Source organism: Anastrepha ludens, chromosome 5 (assembly GCF_028408465.1).
Source record: "Anastrepha ludens isolate Willacy chromosome 5, idAnaLude1.1, whole genome shotgun sequence".
Classification (NCBI taxonomy): domain Eukaryota; kingdom Metazoa; phylum Arthropoda; class Insecta; order Diptera; family Tephritidae; genus Anastrepha; species Anastrepha ludens.
This window is the reverse complement of record NC_071501.1, coordinates 35,769,334-35,783,958: the sequence shown is the minus strand read 5'-3', so window position 1 is coordinate 35,783,958 and position 14,625 is coordinate 35,769,334. Positions and strand designations below refer to the sequence as shown.

Below are 14,625 nucleotides of genomic sequence, written 5' to 3'. Positions count from 1 at the left end.
AAAACGGTCCTTTTCAGGACCACAATATTCTTTTAACAAAGATTCAAAATTTTGTACAATTAAAATTTTAAACAAACTCACAATTCTGTTGTGATTCTATATTTGATGTGCATGAGTACATATGTTCATTCTCATTATACAATTAACACGTTCGCGGACGTGAATGCTATAGCATTCAAATTTTAAAGCCAAGTTTTATTCATTTAATTTCATGTAACTTTAAGTTTTTGTAATTAATATACATTTTAAAGTAATGACCACTTGATTCATTAAGTACTTTCATATAACAGTTAAAATACGATATTCTGACTACAGTTATAATACATGTGTAATCAGATTTAGGATATTACAACTAGTTTCAAAAATAATTGCCTATCTATTTTTGCAGCTTCCTGAATTTTTAAGTGTCCGCGAACGTGTTAAATAGATTATGGCTGTATTTTAACACCCAGGCCTCTAGCCTGATATATTTAATTGTTAAATAATTTTTTTCGCTACATAAATACAACTTTTTAAAAATATATATGTAGTTAAAATTATATTTTCATATTTATATTTATTTCTTTAACTTTGGAATACAATCATACTCTTACTACCTTTGCCTTTTGCCTTCGCCAAGCATACAAGTTGTATACGTGTATGTAAGCACGTATGTATGTACATATGGGAATTTTGTACCTTGCTTTGACATATATTGCAAACTTTTTAAAGAAAAAGTTAAATTTTTTTATAAAGTAAAATAATATTTAATTAATTAAATAAAAAATTTTGTATGCACACATATATATATATATATATATATATACATATTTAAAAATGCGATTGATTAGTGAATATTTGCATTAATATAAAAAAATTAAATATTATATTAAAATAATTCACATTAGTGAAATTTATTTATTTCATTACCATCACTCATTTCAACCAAAATTAAAGTTTTCAATATTCATCAAAATATTGGATTATTTCATGCATCCAACTAACGCCACTGAGAATTGCTCTGGTGATACCATGGAGATATTTAATTTTATTTTTTCAAGCATATTATTTTAAGTAATATATAAAATAAACTGTTCAGATGATTGATAATTTGATATATTTTATATTTTCAATAGTAATAATTGATTTATATTAAGGAGTTTTAAGAAAATCGACTAAAACTAGCGAAAATGTAATATTTTGAGTACAAAGTTTCGACTAAAACACTCGTTACAAGAAAAATATTGACTTTATTCCAATTTAAGTATATTGATATGGAAGTGATACATGCATACTATCGTTATAGATATTCATTTGTTGAATTAGTAAATTCAGTGAATTTTAGTGAATTAAATAAATCTTAAAGTTTGTCATATAGCAGCACTAAATAGCACTGGAACGTGAAAATTTGATTATCATCTTTTCGCTCTGCTTCTCAAATTTTAAACCGAGTTAAACAACATATTGAATTCCAGAAATTATCTTTATTTACCAGTGCTCTATTGGTGTAGTGCGTACAGTGCATAAAGTGAGTGAAGTGTTTAAAGTGAGGTTTTAATCTACAATATATAAATAAAGATGTCTGATTCAGTTGCTGTTGTGAATGTAAGCTCCCCAGTAGCTACTGCTGCTACTATTGCTGAAAAAAAAGTTGTTGCCAAAAAGGTTAAGGCAGCTAAACCCAAAAAGCCGTCGGTTGCCCCTACCCATCCACCAACACAACAAATGGTCGACGCATCAATTAAGAATTTAAAGGAACGTGGCGGTTCATCACTTTTGGCGATTAAGAAATATATTAGTGCGACATACAAATGTGATGCCCAAAAATTGGCACCATTCATTAAACGCTATTTGAAATCGGCTGTTACAAGTGGCAAATTAATTCAAACCAAAGGAAAAGGTGCGTCCGGTTCATTCAAACTATCAGTTGCAGCTAGTAAATCAAGCGAGGGAAAATTGAAATCAAAAGCCGTAAAATCAGCAGAGAAGGTTAAGGCTAAAAAGAAGGCAGCAGATAGTGGTGCATCAAAGAAAAAATCATTGAGTAAAGTCAAAAAGGCGGCAAGTGGTGAGAAAAAGGTAAAAAAATCTGTTGCCAGTAAGAAAACAGCTGAAAAGAAGAAAACTGAAAAGGCTAAGGCGAAAGATGCAAAAAAGGGTGGTGCATTAAAAGTGAAACCAACTAAAGCCAAATCTGCAACTGCTAAGCCAAAAGCAGCTAAAGCAAAAGCAACTGCTGCTAAATCCAAGAAGTCTGCATCGAATAAAAAGCCAGCCGCAAAAAAACCTACAGCAGCAGGTAAAAAGTAAATAATTTACGGTGTTTGTAAGTGAGTTACAAACGGAACCTCATGGTTAATTAATAATAAGCCCTTTTCAGGGCTACAAAATCTCTTAACAAAAAGATCAAAAGTGAATTTATTCCTTACAGTGTGTAGAAAACATTTAAAAATTAAAAACCAAGTAGTTCAACAAACCAATATCATATTTAATAGACTAATGAAACCATATGAACATAGCTCTGGTATTCTTCAATATTAAGGAATTTTAAAATTAATTTCAATGTGCATACATACATACATATGTATGTATGTAGAGATATTAATGAAGACATTTTCTCATTCTCTTTGTTAATTTATATTTTGTGGCCCTGAAAAGGGCCTTGTTTGGTCAATCATTTATATACCATTAGTTCAGTTGGAAAAATTATTTGGAACTGGTATATTTGGTAACAGCTTTGGTACCTTCACTGACGGCATGTTTGGCCAATTCACCGGGCAAGAGTAAACGTACAGCAGTTTGAATTTCGCGACTGGTGATGGTTGAACGTTTGTTATAGTGAGCTAAACGCGACGCTTCCGCAGCAATGCGCTCAAAGATGTCATTCACAAAACTATTCATAATGCTCATGGCCTTGGATGAAATACCGGTATCAGGATGTACTTGTTTCAACACTTTATAGATGTAGATAGCATAACTTTCCTTCCTCTTACGCTTCTTTTTCTTATCATTTTTAGTAATATTCTTTTGAGCCTTACCGGCTTTCTTTGCTGCTTTTCCACTAGTTTTTGGCGGCATTTTAATTTCTTCACAACTTTGATGATTTTATGATTTTATTTTCACTCACACTATTTGTCACTTATTATACCTACCATGTGTCGTGTGCAGGCTTAAGTGTATATTTTCCGACCAACTCTTCGGCGAGACAATACGAAGTAGTAGTACACGCACGATGATCAACAGCACAGTATAAGGGTTGGTGCTCAGCATAGCGAGAAAGTATATAAGCAGCGCACATTTTGTGTATCAGTGAATAGTGTGCTTATACATTGAGTATAATACAGTACAGTGCTTTTTAGTGTAGTGAAGTGAACAATCTATAAGAGTGAAAATGTCAGGTCGCGGTAAAGGTGGTAAAGTTAAGGGAAAGGCAAAGTCCCGTTCAAATCGTGCTGGTCTTCAATTTCCAGTTGGTCGTATTCATCGTTTGTTGCGCAAAGGCAATTATGCTGAGCGTGTTGGTGCCGGTGCTCCAGTTTATCTAGCTGCAGTTATGGAATATTTAGCAGCTGAAGTTCTTGAATTGGCTGGTAATGCTGCTCGTGATAACAAAAAGACAAGAATCATCCCACGTCATTTACAATTGGCCATTCGCAACGATGAAGAATTGAATAAATTGTTGTCCGGCGTAACTATTGCTCAAGGTGGTGTTTTGCCTAATATTCAAGCTGTACTTTTGCCAAAGAAGACCGAAAAGAAAGCATAAAGTGAAAAATATAGGCGAATTATAATTATAAATACCGACGCAAACAAACCGTCCTTTTCAGGACGACAAAATACATTTACAAAGAGATTTAAATAATTTCTCACTAAATGTGTTATTTTTTCATACATATTATCGAATGTGAATAGACGCATGTATATTTGCGCCAAAACTGCGGCATATAAACTGGTTATGTATACATATTCATTCATACATGTGTATACATTCCTACAGACTGTACTAAAAAACGCTCGTGTATAAATGATGTGGAGTAGATAAAGAAATGCATATGTATGTTTGTACTACGTACATTAACGAAAACACAAAAATATCATATATGTTTACGCATAAATATTCCAACAAAATGTTTGATCTTTTTCGTTAAACAAATTGTGGTCCCGAAAAGGACCGTTTTTTTTATAATAGTTTTCTTATTCATTTAATATTCTTAATAAAGAACGTGGCATCCCATTAGGTGTATTATATGTTTATACATATTACCGAATTGCGCCAAAATTGCTGCTTATAAACTGGTTATGTGTGCATATACCTACATAAACGTGTATACATGCATGCCAACTATACTTAAAAGCACACGAGTAGAAACGATATGGAGTAGATAAAGAACTGTATAGGTATGTACTACATACATTTACGAAAACACAAAAATATCTACACATAGAGGCTATTCGTAAATTCATCACTGCGCTGCATAATATGATTATTCTGCACTGCCACTGCTAATCAGCACACATCTGTTGCATCAGCCATTTTTATGATTTGTGTTTTGCTACTATTTGCGCACAATATACTGCATTGTTGCATTTTCGACCACTTATGAGTTGCGGTGTTGCCAATTTTTGCATTTACGAACAGGCCCATATATATGCATAAATATTTCAATAAAATTTTTCATCTTTTTCGTTTAACAAATTGTGGTCCTGAAAAGGACCGTTTTTTCGTAAGTTTTCTTATTGATTTAAGCACGTTCACCACGAATACGTCTAGCCAATTGAATATCTTTTGGCATAATTGTAACACGCTTAGCATGGATGGCACACAAATTGGTATCTTCAAAAAGACCAACCAAGTATGCTTCACTTGCTTCTTGTAGAGCCATAACAGCAGAACTTTGGAAACGTAGATCAGTTTTGAAATCTTGCGCTATTTCACGAACCAAGCGCTGGAATGGCAATTTGCGTATCAATAATTCGGTACTCTTTTGATAGCGACGAATCTCACGCAACGCCACTGTACCTGGACGATAACGATGTGGCTTTTTAACTCCACCAGTTGCTGGTGCACTTTTGCGTGCAGCTTTTGTCGCCAATTGTTTACGTGGTGCCTTTCCACCAGTCGATTTTCGGGCTGTTTGCTTTGTACGAGCCATTTTTCACTACTCACTTTATTATTTTCTCACACTTGAACACTATAGAACACTGTACACTGTACCTATAACAAATTGTATGACGTTCACATCTTAAGTAGCAATTTCAACTAATACGTTTCACAAGTCCATGTATTATGTAGGCATGTGTTGAAGCGAGATAGATGTATGGTGTACCTTTTGTCTTGGGTATTGCAGTTGTGAGATTTTGGTATAAATAGATGTGCTCTCGCTTCTGTTATTTCATTGGTGGTGAAGTGTTACAGTGTTAAAGTGTTAAATTCTTACTTGTGCAAATAGTAAATATCAAAAAATGACTGGTCGCGGCAAAGGTGGTAAAGGTTTGGGAAAAGGTGGTGCCAAACGCCATCGCAAAGTTTTACGTGATAACATCCAAGGTATCACTAAACCAGCTATTCGACGTTTAGCTCGTCGTGGTGGTGTAAAACGTATATCTGGTTTGATATATGAAGAAACTCGTGGTGTTTTAAAAGTATTTTTGGAGAATGTTATCCGTGATGCAGTTACCTATACTGAACATGCCAAAAGGAAAACAGTTACAGCTATGGATGTTGTGTACGCTTTAAAGAGACAAGGCCGTACTTTATACGGTTTCGGCGGTTAAATAATTTCTTGCGTACATATTTAAAAAACGGTCCTTTTCAGGACCACAATATTCTTTTAACAAAGATTCAAAATTTTGTACAATTAAAATTTTAAACAAACTCACAATTCTGTTGTGATTCTATATTTGATGTGCATGAGTACATATGTACATTCTCATTATACAATTAACACGTTCGCGGACGTGAATGCTATAGCATTCAAATTTTAAAGCCAAGTTTTATTCATTTAATTTCATGTAACTTTAAGTTTTTGTAATTAATATACATTTTAAAGTAATGACCACTTGATTCATTAAGTACTTTCATATAACAGTTAAAATACGATATTCTGACTACAGTTATAATACATGTGTAATCAGATTTAGGATATTACAACTAGTTTCAAAAATAATTGCCTATCTATTTTTGCAGCTTCCTGAATTTTTAAGTGTCCGCGAACGTGTTAAATAGATTATGGCTGTATTTTAACACCCAGGCCTCTAGCCTGATATATTTAATTGTTAAATAATTTTTTTCGCTACATAAATACAACTTTTTAAAAATATATATGTAGTTAAAATTATATTTTCATATTTATATTTATTTCTTTAACTTTGGAATACAATCATACTCTTACTACCTTTGCCTTTTGCCTTCGCCAAGCATACAAGTTGTATACGTGTATGTAAGCACGTATGTATGTACATATGGGAATTTTGTACCTTGCTTTGACATATATTGCAAACTTTTTAAAGAAAAAGTTAAATTTTTTTATAAAGTAAAATAATATTTAATTAATTAAATAAAAAATTTTGTATGCACACATATATATATATATATATATATATACATATTTAAAAATGCGATTGATTAGTGAATATTTGCATTAATATAAAAAAATTAAATATTATATTAAAATAATTCACATTAGTGAAATTTATTTATTTCATTACCATCACTCATTTCAACCAAAATTAAAGTTTTCAATATTCATCAAAATATTGGATTATTTCATGCATCCAACTAACGCCACTGAGAATTGCTCTGGTGATACCATGGAGATATTTAATTTTATTTTTTCAAGCATATTATTTTAAGTAATATATAAAATAAACTGTTCAGATGATTGATAATTTGATATATTTTATATTTTCAATAGTAATAATTGATTTATATTAAGGAGTTTTAAGAAAATCGACTAAAACTAGCGAAAATGTAATATTTTGAGTACAAAGTTTCGACTAAAACACTCGTTACAAGAAAAATATTGACTTTATTCCAATTTAAGTATATTGATATGGAAGTGATACATGCATACTATCGTTATAGATATTCATTTGTTGAATTAGTAAATTCAGTGAATTTTAGTGAATTAAATAAATCTTAAAGTTTGTCATATAGCAGCACTAAATAGCACTGGAACGTGAAAATTTGATTATCATCTTTTCGCTCTGCTTCTCAAATTTTAAACCGAGTTAAACAACATATTGAATTCCAGAAATTATCTTTATTTACCAGTGCTCTATTGGTGTAGTGCGTACAGTGCATAAAGTGAGTGAAGTGTTTAAAGTGAGGTTTTAATCTACAATATATAAATAAAGATGTCTGATTCAGTTGCTGTTGTGAATGTAAGCTCCCCAGTAGCTACTGCTGCTACTATTGCTGAAAAAAAAGTTGTTGCCAAAAAGGTTAAGGCAGCTAAACCCAAAAAGCCGTCGGTTGCCCCTACCCATCCACCAACACAACAAATGGTCGACGCATCAATTAAGAATTTAAAGGAACGTGGCGGTTCATCACTTTTGGCGATTAAGAAATATATTAGTGCGACATACAAATGTGATGCCCAAAAATTGGCACCATTCATTAAACGCTATTTGAAATCGGCTGTTACAAGTGGCAAATTAATTCAAACCAAAGGAAAAGGTGCGTCCGGTTCATTCAAACTATCAGTTGCAGCTAGTAAATCAAGCGAGGGAAAATTGAAATCAAAAGCCGTAAAATCAGCAGAGAAGGTTAAGGCTAAAAAGAAGGCAGCAGATAGTGGTGCATCAAAGAAAAAATCATTGAGTAAAGTCAAAAAGGCGGCAAGTGGTGAGAAAAAGGTAAAAAAATCTGTTGCCAGTAAGAAAACAGCTGAAAAGAAGAAAACTGAAAAGGCTAAGGCGAAAGATGCAAAAAAGGGTGGTGCATTAAAAGTGAAACCAACTAAAGCCAAATCTGCAACTGCTAAGCCAAAAGCAGCTAAAGCAAAAGCAACTGCTGCTAAATCCAAGAAGTCTGCATCGAATAAAAAGCCAGCCGCAAAAAAACCTACAGCAGCAGGTAAAAAGTAAATAATTTACGGTGTTTGTAAGTGAGTTACAAACGGAACCTCATGGTTAATTAATAATAAGCCCTTTTCAGGGCTACAAAATCTCTTAACAAAAAGATCAAAAGTGAATTTATTCCTTACAGTGTGTAGAAAACATTTAAAAATTAAAAACCAAGTAGTTCAACAAACCAATATCATATTTAATAGACTAATGAAACCATATGAACATAGCTCTGGTATTCTTCAATATTAAGGAATTTTAAAATTAATTTCAATGTGCATACATACATACATATGTATGTATGTAGAGATATTAATGAAGACATTTTCTCATTCTCTTTGTTAATTTATATTTTGTGGCCCTGAAAAGGGCCTTGTTTGGTCAATCATTTATATACCATTAGTTCAGTTGGAAAAATTATTTGGAACTGGTATATTTGGTAACAGCTTTGGTACCTTCACTGACGGCATGTTTGGCCAATTCACCGGGCAAGAGTAAACGTACAGCAGTTTGAATTTCGCGACTGGTGATGGTTGAACGTTTGTTATAGTGAGCTAAACGCGACGCTTCCGCAGCAATGCGCTCAAAGATGTCATTCACAAAACTATTCATAATGCTCATGGCCTTGGATGAAATACCGGTATCAGGATGTACTTGTTTCAACACTTTATAGATGTAGATAGCATAACTTTCCTTCCTCTTACGCTTCTTTTTCTTATCATTTTTAGTAATATTCTTTTGAGCCTTACCGGCTTTCTTTGCTGCTTTTCCACTAGTTTTTGGCGGCATTTTAATTTCTTCACAACTTTGATGATTTTATGATTTTATTTTCACTCACACTATTTGTCACTTATTATACCTACCATGTGTCGTGTGCAGGCTTAAGTGTATATTTTCCGACCAACTCTTCGGCGAGACAATACGAAGTAGTAGTACACGCACGATGATCAACAGCACAGTATAAGGGTTGGTGCTCAGCATAGCGAGAAAGTATATAAGCAGCGCACATTTTGTGTATCAGTGAATAGTGTGCTTATACATTGAGTATAATACAGTACAGTGCTTTTTAGTGTAGTGAAGTGAACAATCTATAAGAGTGAAAATGTCAGGTCGCGGTAAAGGTGGTAAAGTTAAGGGAAAGGCAAAGTCCCGTTCAAATCGTGCTGGTCTTCAATTTCCAGTTGGTCGTATTCATCGTTTGTTGCGCAAAGGCAATTATGCTGAGCGTGTTGGTGCCGGTGCTCCAGTTTATCTAGCTGCAGTTATGGAATATTTAGCAGCTGAAGTTCTTGAATTGGCTGGTAATGCTGCTCGTGATAACAAAAAGACAAGAATCATCCCACGTCATTTACAATTGGCCATTCGCAACGATGAAGAATTGAATAAATTGTTGTCCGGCGTAACTATTGCTCAAGGTGGTGTTTTGCCTAATATTCAAGCTGTACTTTTGCCAAAGAAGACCGAAAAGAAAGCATAAAGTGAAAAATATAGGCGAATTATAATTATAAATACCGACGCAAACAAACCGTCCTTTTCAGGACGACAAAATACATTTACAAAGAGATTTAAATAATTTCTCACTAAATGTGTTATTTTTTCATACATATTATCGAATGTGAATAGACGCATGTATATTTGCGCCAAAACTGCGGCATATAAACTGGTTATGTATACATATTCATTCATACATGTGTATACATTCCTACAGACTGTACTAAAAAACGCTCGTGTATAAATGATGTGGAGTAGATAAAGAAATGCATATGTATGTTTGTACTACGTACATTAACGAAAACACAAAAATATCATATATGTTTACGCATAAATATTCCAACAAAATGTTTGATCTTTTTCGTTAAACAAATTGTGGTCCCGAAAAGGACCGTTTTTTTTATAATAGTTTTCTTATTCATTTAATATTCTTAATAAAGAACGTGGCATCCCATTAGGTGTATTATATGTTTATACATATTACCGAATTGCGCCAAAATTGCTGCTTATAAACTGGTTATGTGTGCATATACCTACATAAACGTGTATACATGCATGCCAACTATACTTAAAAGCACACGAGTAGAAACGATATGGAGTAGATAAAGAACTGTATAGGTATGTACTACATACATTTACGAAAACACAAAAATATCTACACATAGAGGCTATTCGTAAATTCATCACTGCGCTGCATAATATGATTATTCTGCACTGCCACTGCTAATCAGCACACATCTGTTGCATCAGCCATTTTTATGATTTGTGTTTTGCTACTATTTGCGCACAATATACTGCATTGTTGCATTTTCGACCACTTATGAGTTGCGGTGTTGCCAATTTTTGCATTTACGAACAGGCCCATATATATGCATAAATATTTCAATAAAATTTTTCATCTTTTTCGTTTAACAAATTGTGGTCCTGAAAAGGACCGTTTTTTCGTAAGTTTTCTTATTGATTTAAGCACGTTCACCACGAATACGTCTAGCCAATTGAATATCTTTTGGCATAATTGTAACACGCTTAGCATGGATGGCACACAAATTGGTATCTTCAAAAAGACCAACCAAGTATGCTTCACTTGCTTCTTGTAGAGCCATAACAGCAGAACTTTGGAAACGTAGATCAGTTTTGAAATCTTGCGCTATTTCACGAACCAAGCGCTGGAATGGCAATTTGCGTATCAATAATTCGGTACTCTTTTGATAGCGACGAATCTCACGCAACGCCACTGTACCTGGACGATAACGATGTGGCTTTTTAACTCCACCAGTTGCTGGTGCACTTTTGCGTGCAGCTTTTGTCGCCAATTGTTTACGTGGTGCCTTTCCACCAGTCGATTTTCGGGCTGTTTGCTTTGTACGAGCCATTTTTCACTACTCACTTTATTATTTTCTCACACTTGAACACTATAGAACACTGTACACTGTACCTATAACAAATTGTATGACGTTCACATCTTAAGTAGCAATTTCAACTAATACGTTTCACAAGTCCATGTATTATGTAGGCATGTGTTGAAGCGAGATAGATGTATGGTGTACCTTTTGTCTTGGGTATTGCAGTTGTGAGATTTTGGTATAAATAGATGTGCTCTCGCTTCTGTTATTTCATTGGTGGTGAAGTGTTACAGTGTTAAAGTGTTAAATTCTTACTTGTGCAAATAGTAAATATCAAAAAATGACTGGTCGCGGCAAAGGTGGTAAAGGTTTGGGAAAAGGTGGTGCCAAACGCCATCGCAAAGTTTTACGTGATAACATCCAAGGTATCACTAAACCAGCTATTCGACGTTTAGCTCGTCGTGGTGGTGTAAAACGTATATCTGGTTTGATATATGAAGAAACTCGTGGTGTTTTAAAAGTATTTTTGGAGAATGTTATCCGTGATGCAGTTACCTATACTGAACATGCCAAAAGGAAAACAGTTACAGCTATGGATGTTGTGTACGCTTTAAAGAGACAAGGCCGTACTTTATACGGTTTCGGCGGTTAAATAATTTCTTGCGTACATATTTAAAAAACGGTCCTTTTCAGGACCACAATATTCTTTTAACAAAGATTCAAAATTTTGTACAATTAAAATTTTAAACAAACTCACAATTCTGTTGTGATTCTATATTTGATGTGCATGAGTACATATGTACATTCTCATTATACAATTAACACGTTCGCGGACGTGAATGCTATAGCATTCAAATTTTAAAGCCAAGTTTTATTCATTTAATTTCATGTAACTTTAAGTTTTTGTAATTAATATACATTTTAAAGTAATGACCACTTGATTCATTAAGTACTTTCATATAACAGTTAAAATACGATATTCTGACTACAGTTATAATACATGTGTAATCAGATTTAGGATATTACAACTAGTTTCAAAAATAATTGCCTATCTATTTTTGCAGCTTCCTGAATTTTTAAGTGTCCGCGAACGTGTTAAATAGATTATGGCTGTATTTTAACACCCAGGCCTCTAGCCTGATATATTTAATTGTTAAATAATTTTTTTCGCTACATAAATACAACTTTTTAAAAATATATATGTAGTTAAAATTATATTTTCATATTTATATTTATTTCTTTAACTTTGGAATACAATCATACTCTTACTACCTTTGCCTTTTGCCTTCGCCAAGCATACAAGTTGTATACGTGTATGTAAGCACGTATGTATGTACATATGGGAATTTTGTACCTTGCTTTGACATATATTGCAAACTTTTTAAAGAAAAAGTTAAATTTTTTTATAAAGTAAAATAATATTTAATTAATTAAATAAAAAATTTTGTATGCACACATATATATATATATATATATATATACATATTTAAAAATGCGATTGATTAGTGAATATTTGCATTAATATAAAAAAATTAAATATTATATTAAAATAATTCACATTAGTGAAATTTATTTATTTCATTACCATCACTCATTTCAACCAAAATTAAAGTTTTCAATATTCATCAAAATATTGGATTATTTCATGCATCCAACTAACGCCACTGAGAATTGCTCTGGTGATACCATGGAGATATTTAATTTTATTTTTTCAAGCATATTATTTTAAGTAATATATAAAATAAACTGTTCAGATGATTGATAATTTGATATATTTTATATTTTCAATAGTAATAATTGATTTATATTAAGGAGTTTTAAGAAAATCGACTAAAACTAGCGAAAATGTAATATTTTGAGTACAAAGTTTCGACTAAAACACTCGTTACAAGAAAAATATTGACTTTATTCCAATTTAAGTATATTGATATGGAAGTGATACATGCATACTATCGTTATAGATATTCATTTGTTGAATTAGTAAATTCAGTGAATTTTAGTGAATTAAATAAATCTTAAAGTTTGTCATATAGCAGCACTAAATAGCACTGGAACGTGAAAATTTGATTATCATCTTTTCGCTCTGCTTCTCAAATTTTAAACCGAGTTAAACAACATATTGAATTCCAGAAATTATCTTTATTTACCAGTGCTCTATTGGTGTAGTGCGTACAGTGCATAAAGTGAGTGAAGTGTTTAAAGTGAGGTTTTAATCTACAATATATAAATAAAGATGTCTGATTCAGTTGCTGTTGTGAATGTAAGCTCCCCAGTAGCTACTGCTGCTACTATTGCTGAAAAAAAAGTTGTTGCCAAAAAGGTTAAGGCAGCTAAACCCAAAAAGCCGTCGGTTGCCCCTACCCATCCACCAACACAACAAATGGTCGACGCATCAATTAAGAATTTAAAGGAACGTGGCGGTTCATCACTTTTGGCGATTAAGAAATATATTAGTGCGACATACAAATGTGATGCCCAAAAATTGGCACCATTCATTAAACGCTATTTGAAATCGGCTGTTACAAGTGGCAAATTAATTCAAACCAAAGGAAAAGGTGCGTCCGGTTCATTCAAACTATCAGTTGCAGCTAGTAAATCAAGCGAGGGAAAATTGAAATCAAAAGCCGTAAAATCAGCAGAGAAGGTTAAGGCTAAAAAGAAGGCAGCAGATAGTGGTGCATCAAAGAAAAAATCATTGAGTAAAGTCAAAAAGGCGGCAAGTGGTGAGAAAAAGGTAAAAAAATCTGTTGCCAGTAAGAAAACAGCTGAAAAGAAGAAAACTGAAAAGGCTAAGGCGAAAGATGCAAAAAAGGGTGGTGCATTAAAAGTGAAACCAACTAAAGCCAAATCTGCAACTGCTAAGCCAAAAGCAGCTAAAGCAAAAGCAACTGCTGCTAAATCCAAGAAGTCTGCATCGAATAAAAAGCCAGCCGCAAAAAAACCTACAGCAGCAGGTAAAAAGTAAATAATTTACGGTGTTTGTAAGTGAGTTACAAACGGAACCTCATGGTTAATTAATAATAAGCCCTTTTCAGGGCTACAAAATCTCTTAACAAAAAGATCAAAAGTGAATTTATTCCTTACAGTGTGTAGAAAACATTTAAAAATTAAAAACCAAGTAGTTCAACAAACCAATATCATATTTAATAGACTAATGAAACCATATGAACATAGCTCTGGTATTCTTCAATATTAAGGAATTTTAAAATTAATTTCAATGTGCATACATACATACATATGTATGTATGTAGAGATATTAATGAAGACATTTTCTCATTCTCTTTGTTAATTTATATTTTGTGGCCCTGAAAAGGGCCTTGTTTGGTCAATCATTTATATACCATTAGTTCAGTTGGAAAAATTATTTGGAACTGGTATATTTGGTAACAGCTTTGGTACCTTCACTGACGGCATGTTTGGCCAATTCACCGGGCAAGAGTAAACGTACAGCAGTTTGAATTTCGCGACTGGTGATGGTTGAACGTTTGTTATAGTGAGCTAAACGCGACGCTTCCGCAGCAATGCGCTCAAAGATGTCATTCACAAAACTATTCATAATGCTCATGGCCTTGGATGAAATACCGGTATCAGGATGTACTTGTTTCAACACTTTATAGATGTAGATAGCATAACTTTCCTTCCTCTTACGCTTCTTTTTCTTATCATTTTTAGTAATATTCTTTTGAGCCTTACCGGCTTTCTTTGCTGCTTTTCCACTAGTTTTTGGCGGCATTTTAATTTCTTC

General features: G+C 33.0%; 1 protein-coding gene across 1 annotated transcript; it reads left to right on the top strand.

The window, feature by feature from the left end:
• Positions 1-5,392: 5,392 nt before the first annotated feature.
• On the top strand, positions 5,393-11,555 carry LOC128864645 (uncharacterized). Its single transcript, XM_054104402.1, has 2 exons — positions 5,393-5,742; positions 11,188-11,555. The coding sequence occupies exons 1-2, from the start codon at positions 5,443-5,445 to the stop codon at positions 11,530-11,532; spliced, it is 645 nt and encodes a 214-aa protein (XP_053960377.1). The 5' UTR covers positions 5,393-5,442; the 3' UTR covers positions 11,533-11,555.
• The last annotated feature ends 3,070 nt before the right edge of the window (positions 11,556-14,625 follow it).

Excerpts from the sequence above, each read along its gene's own strand:
- LOC128864645 (XM_054104402.1), top strand. The coding sequence starts at position 5,443 with ATGACTGGTCGCGGCAAAGGTGGTAAAGGTTTGGGAAAAGGTGGTGCC. Across the intron at positions 5,743-11,187 it reads AAGGCCGTACTTTATACGGT|ATTCTTACTTGTGCAAATAG; the intron begins TTCGGCGGTTAA and ends TTAAAGTGTTAA.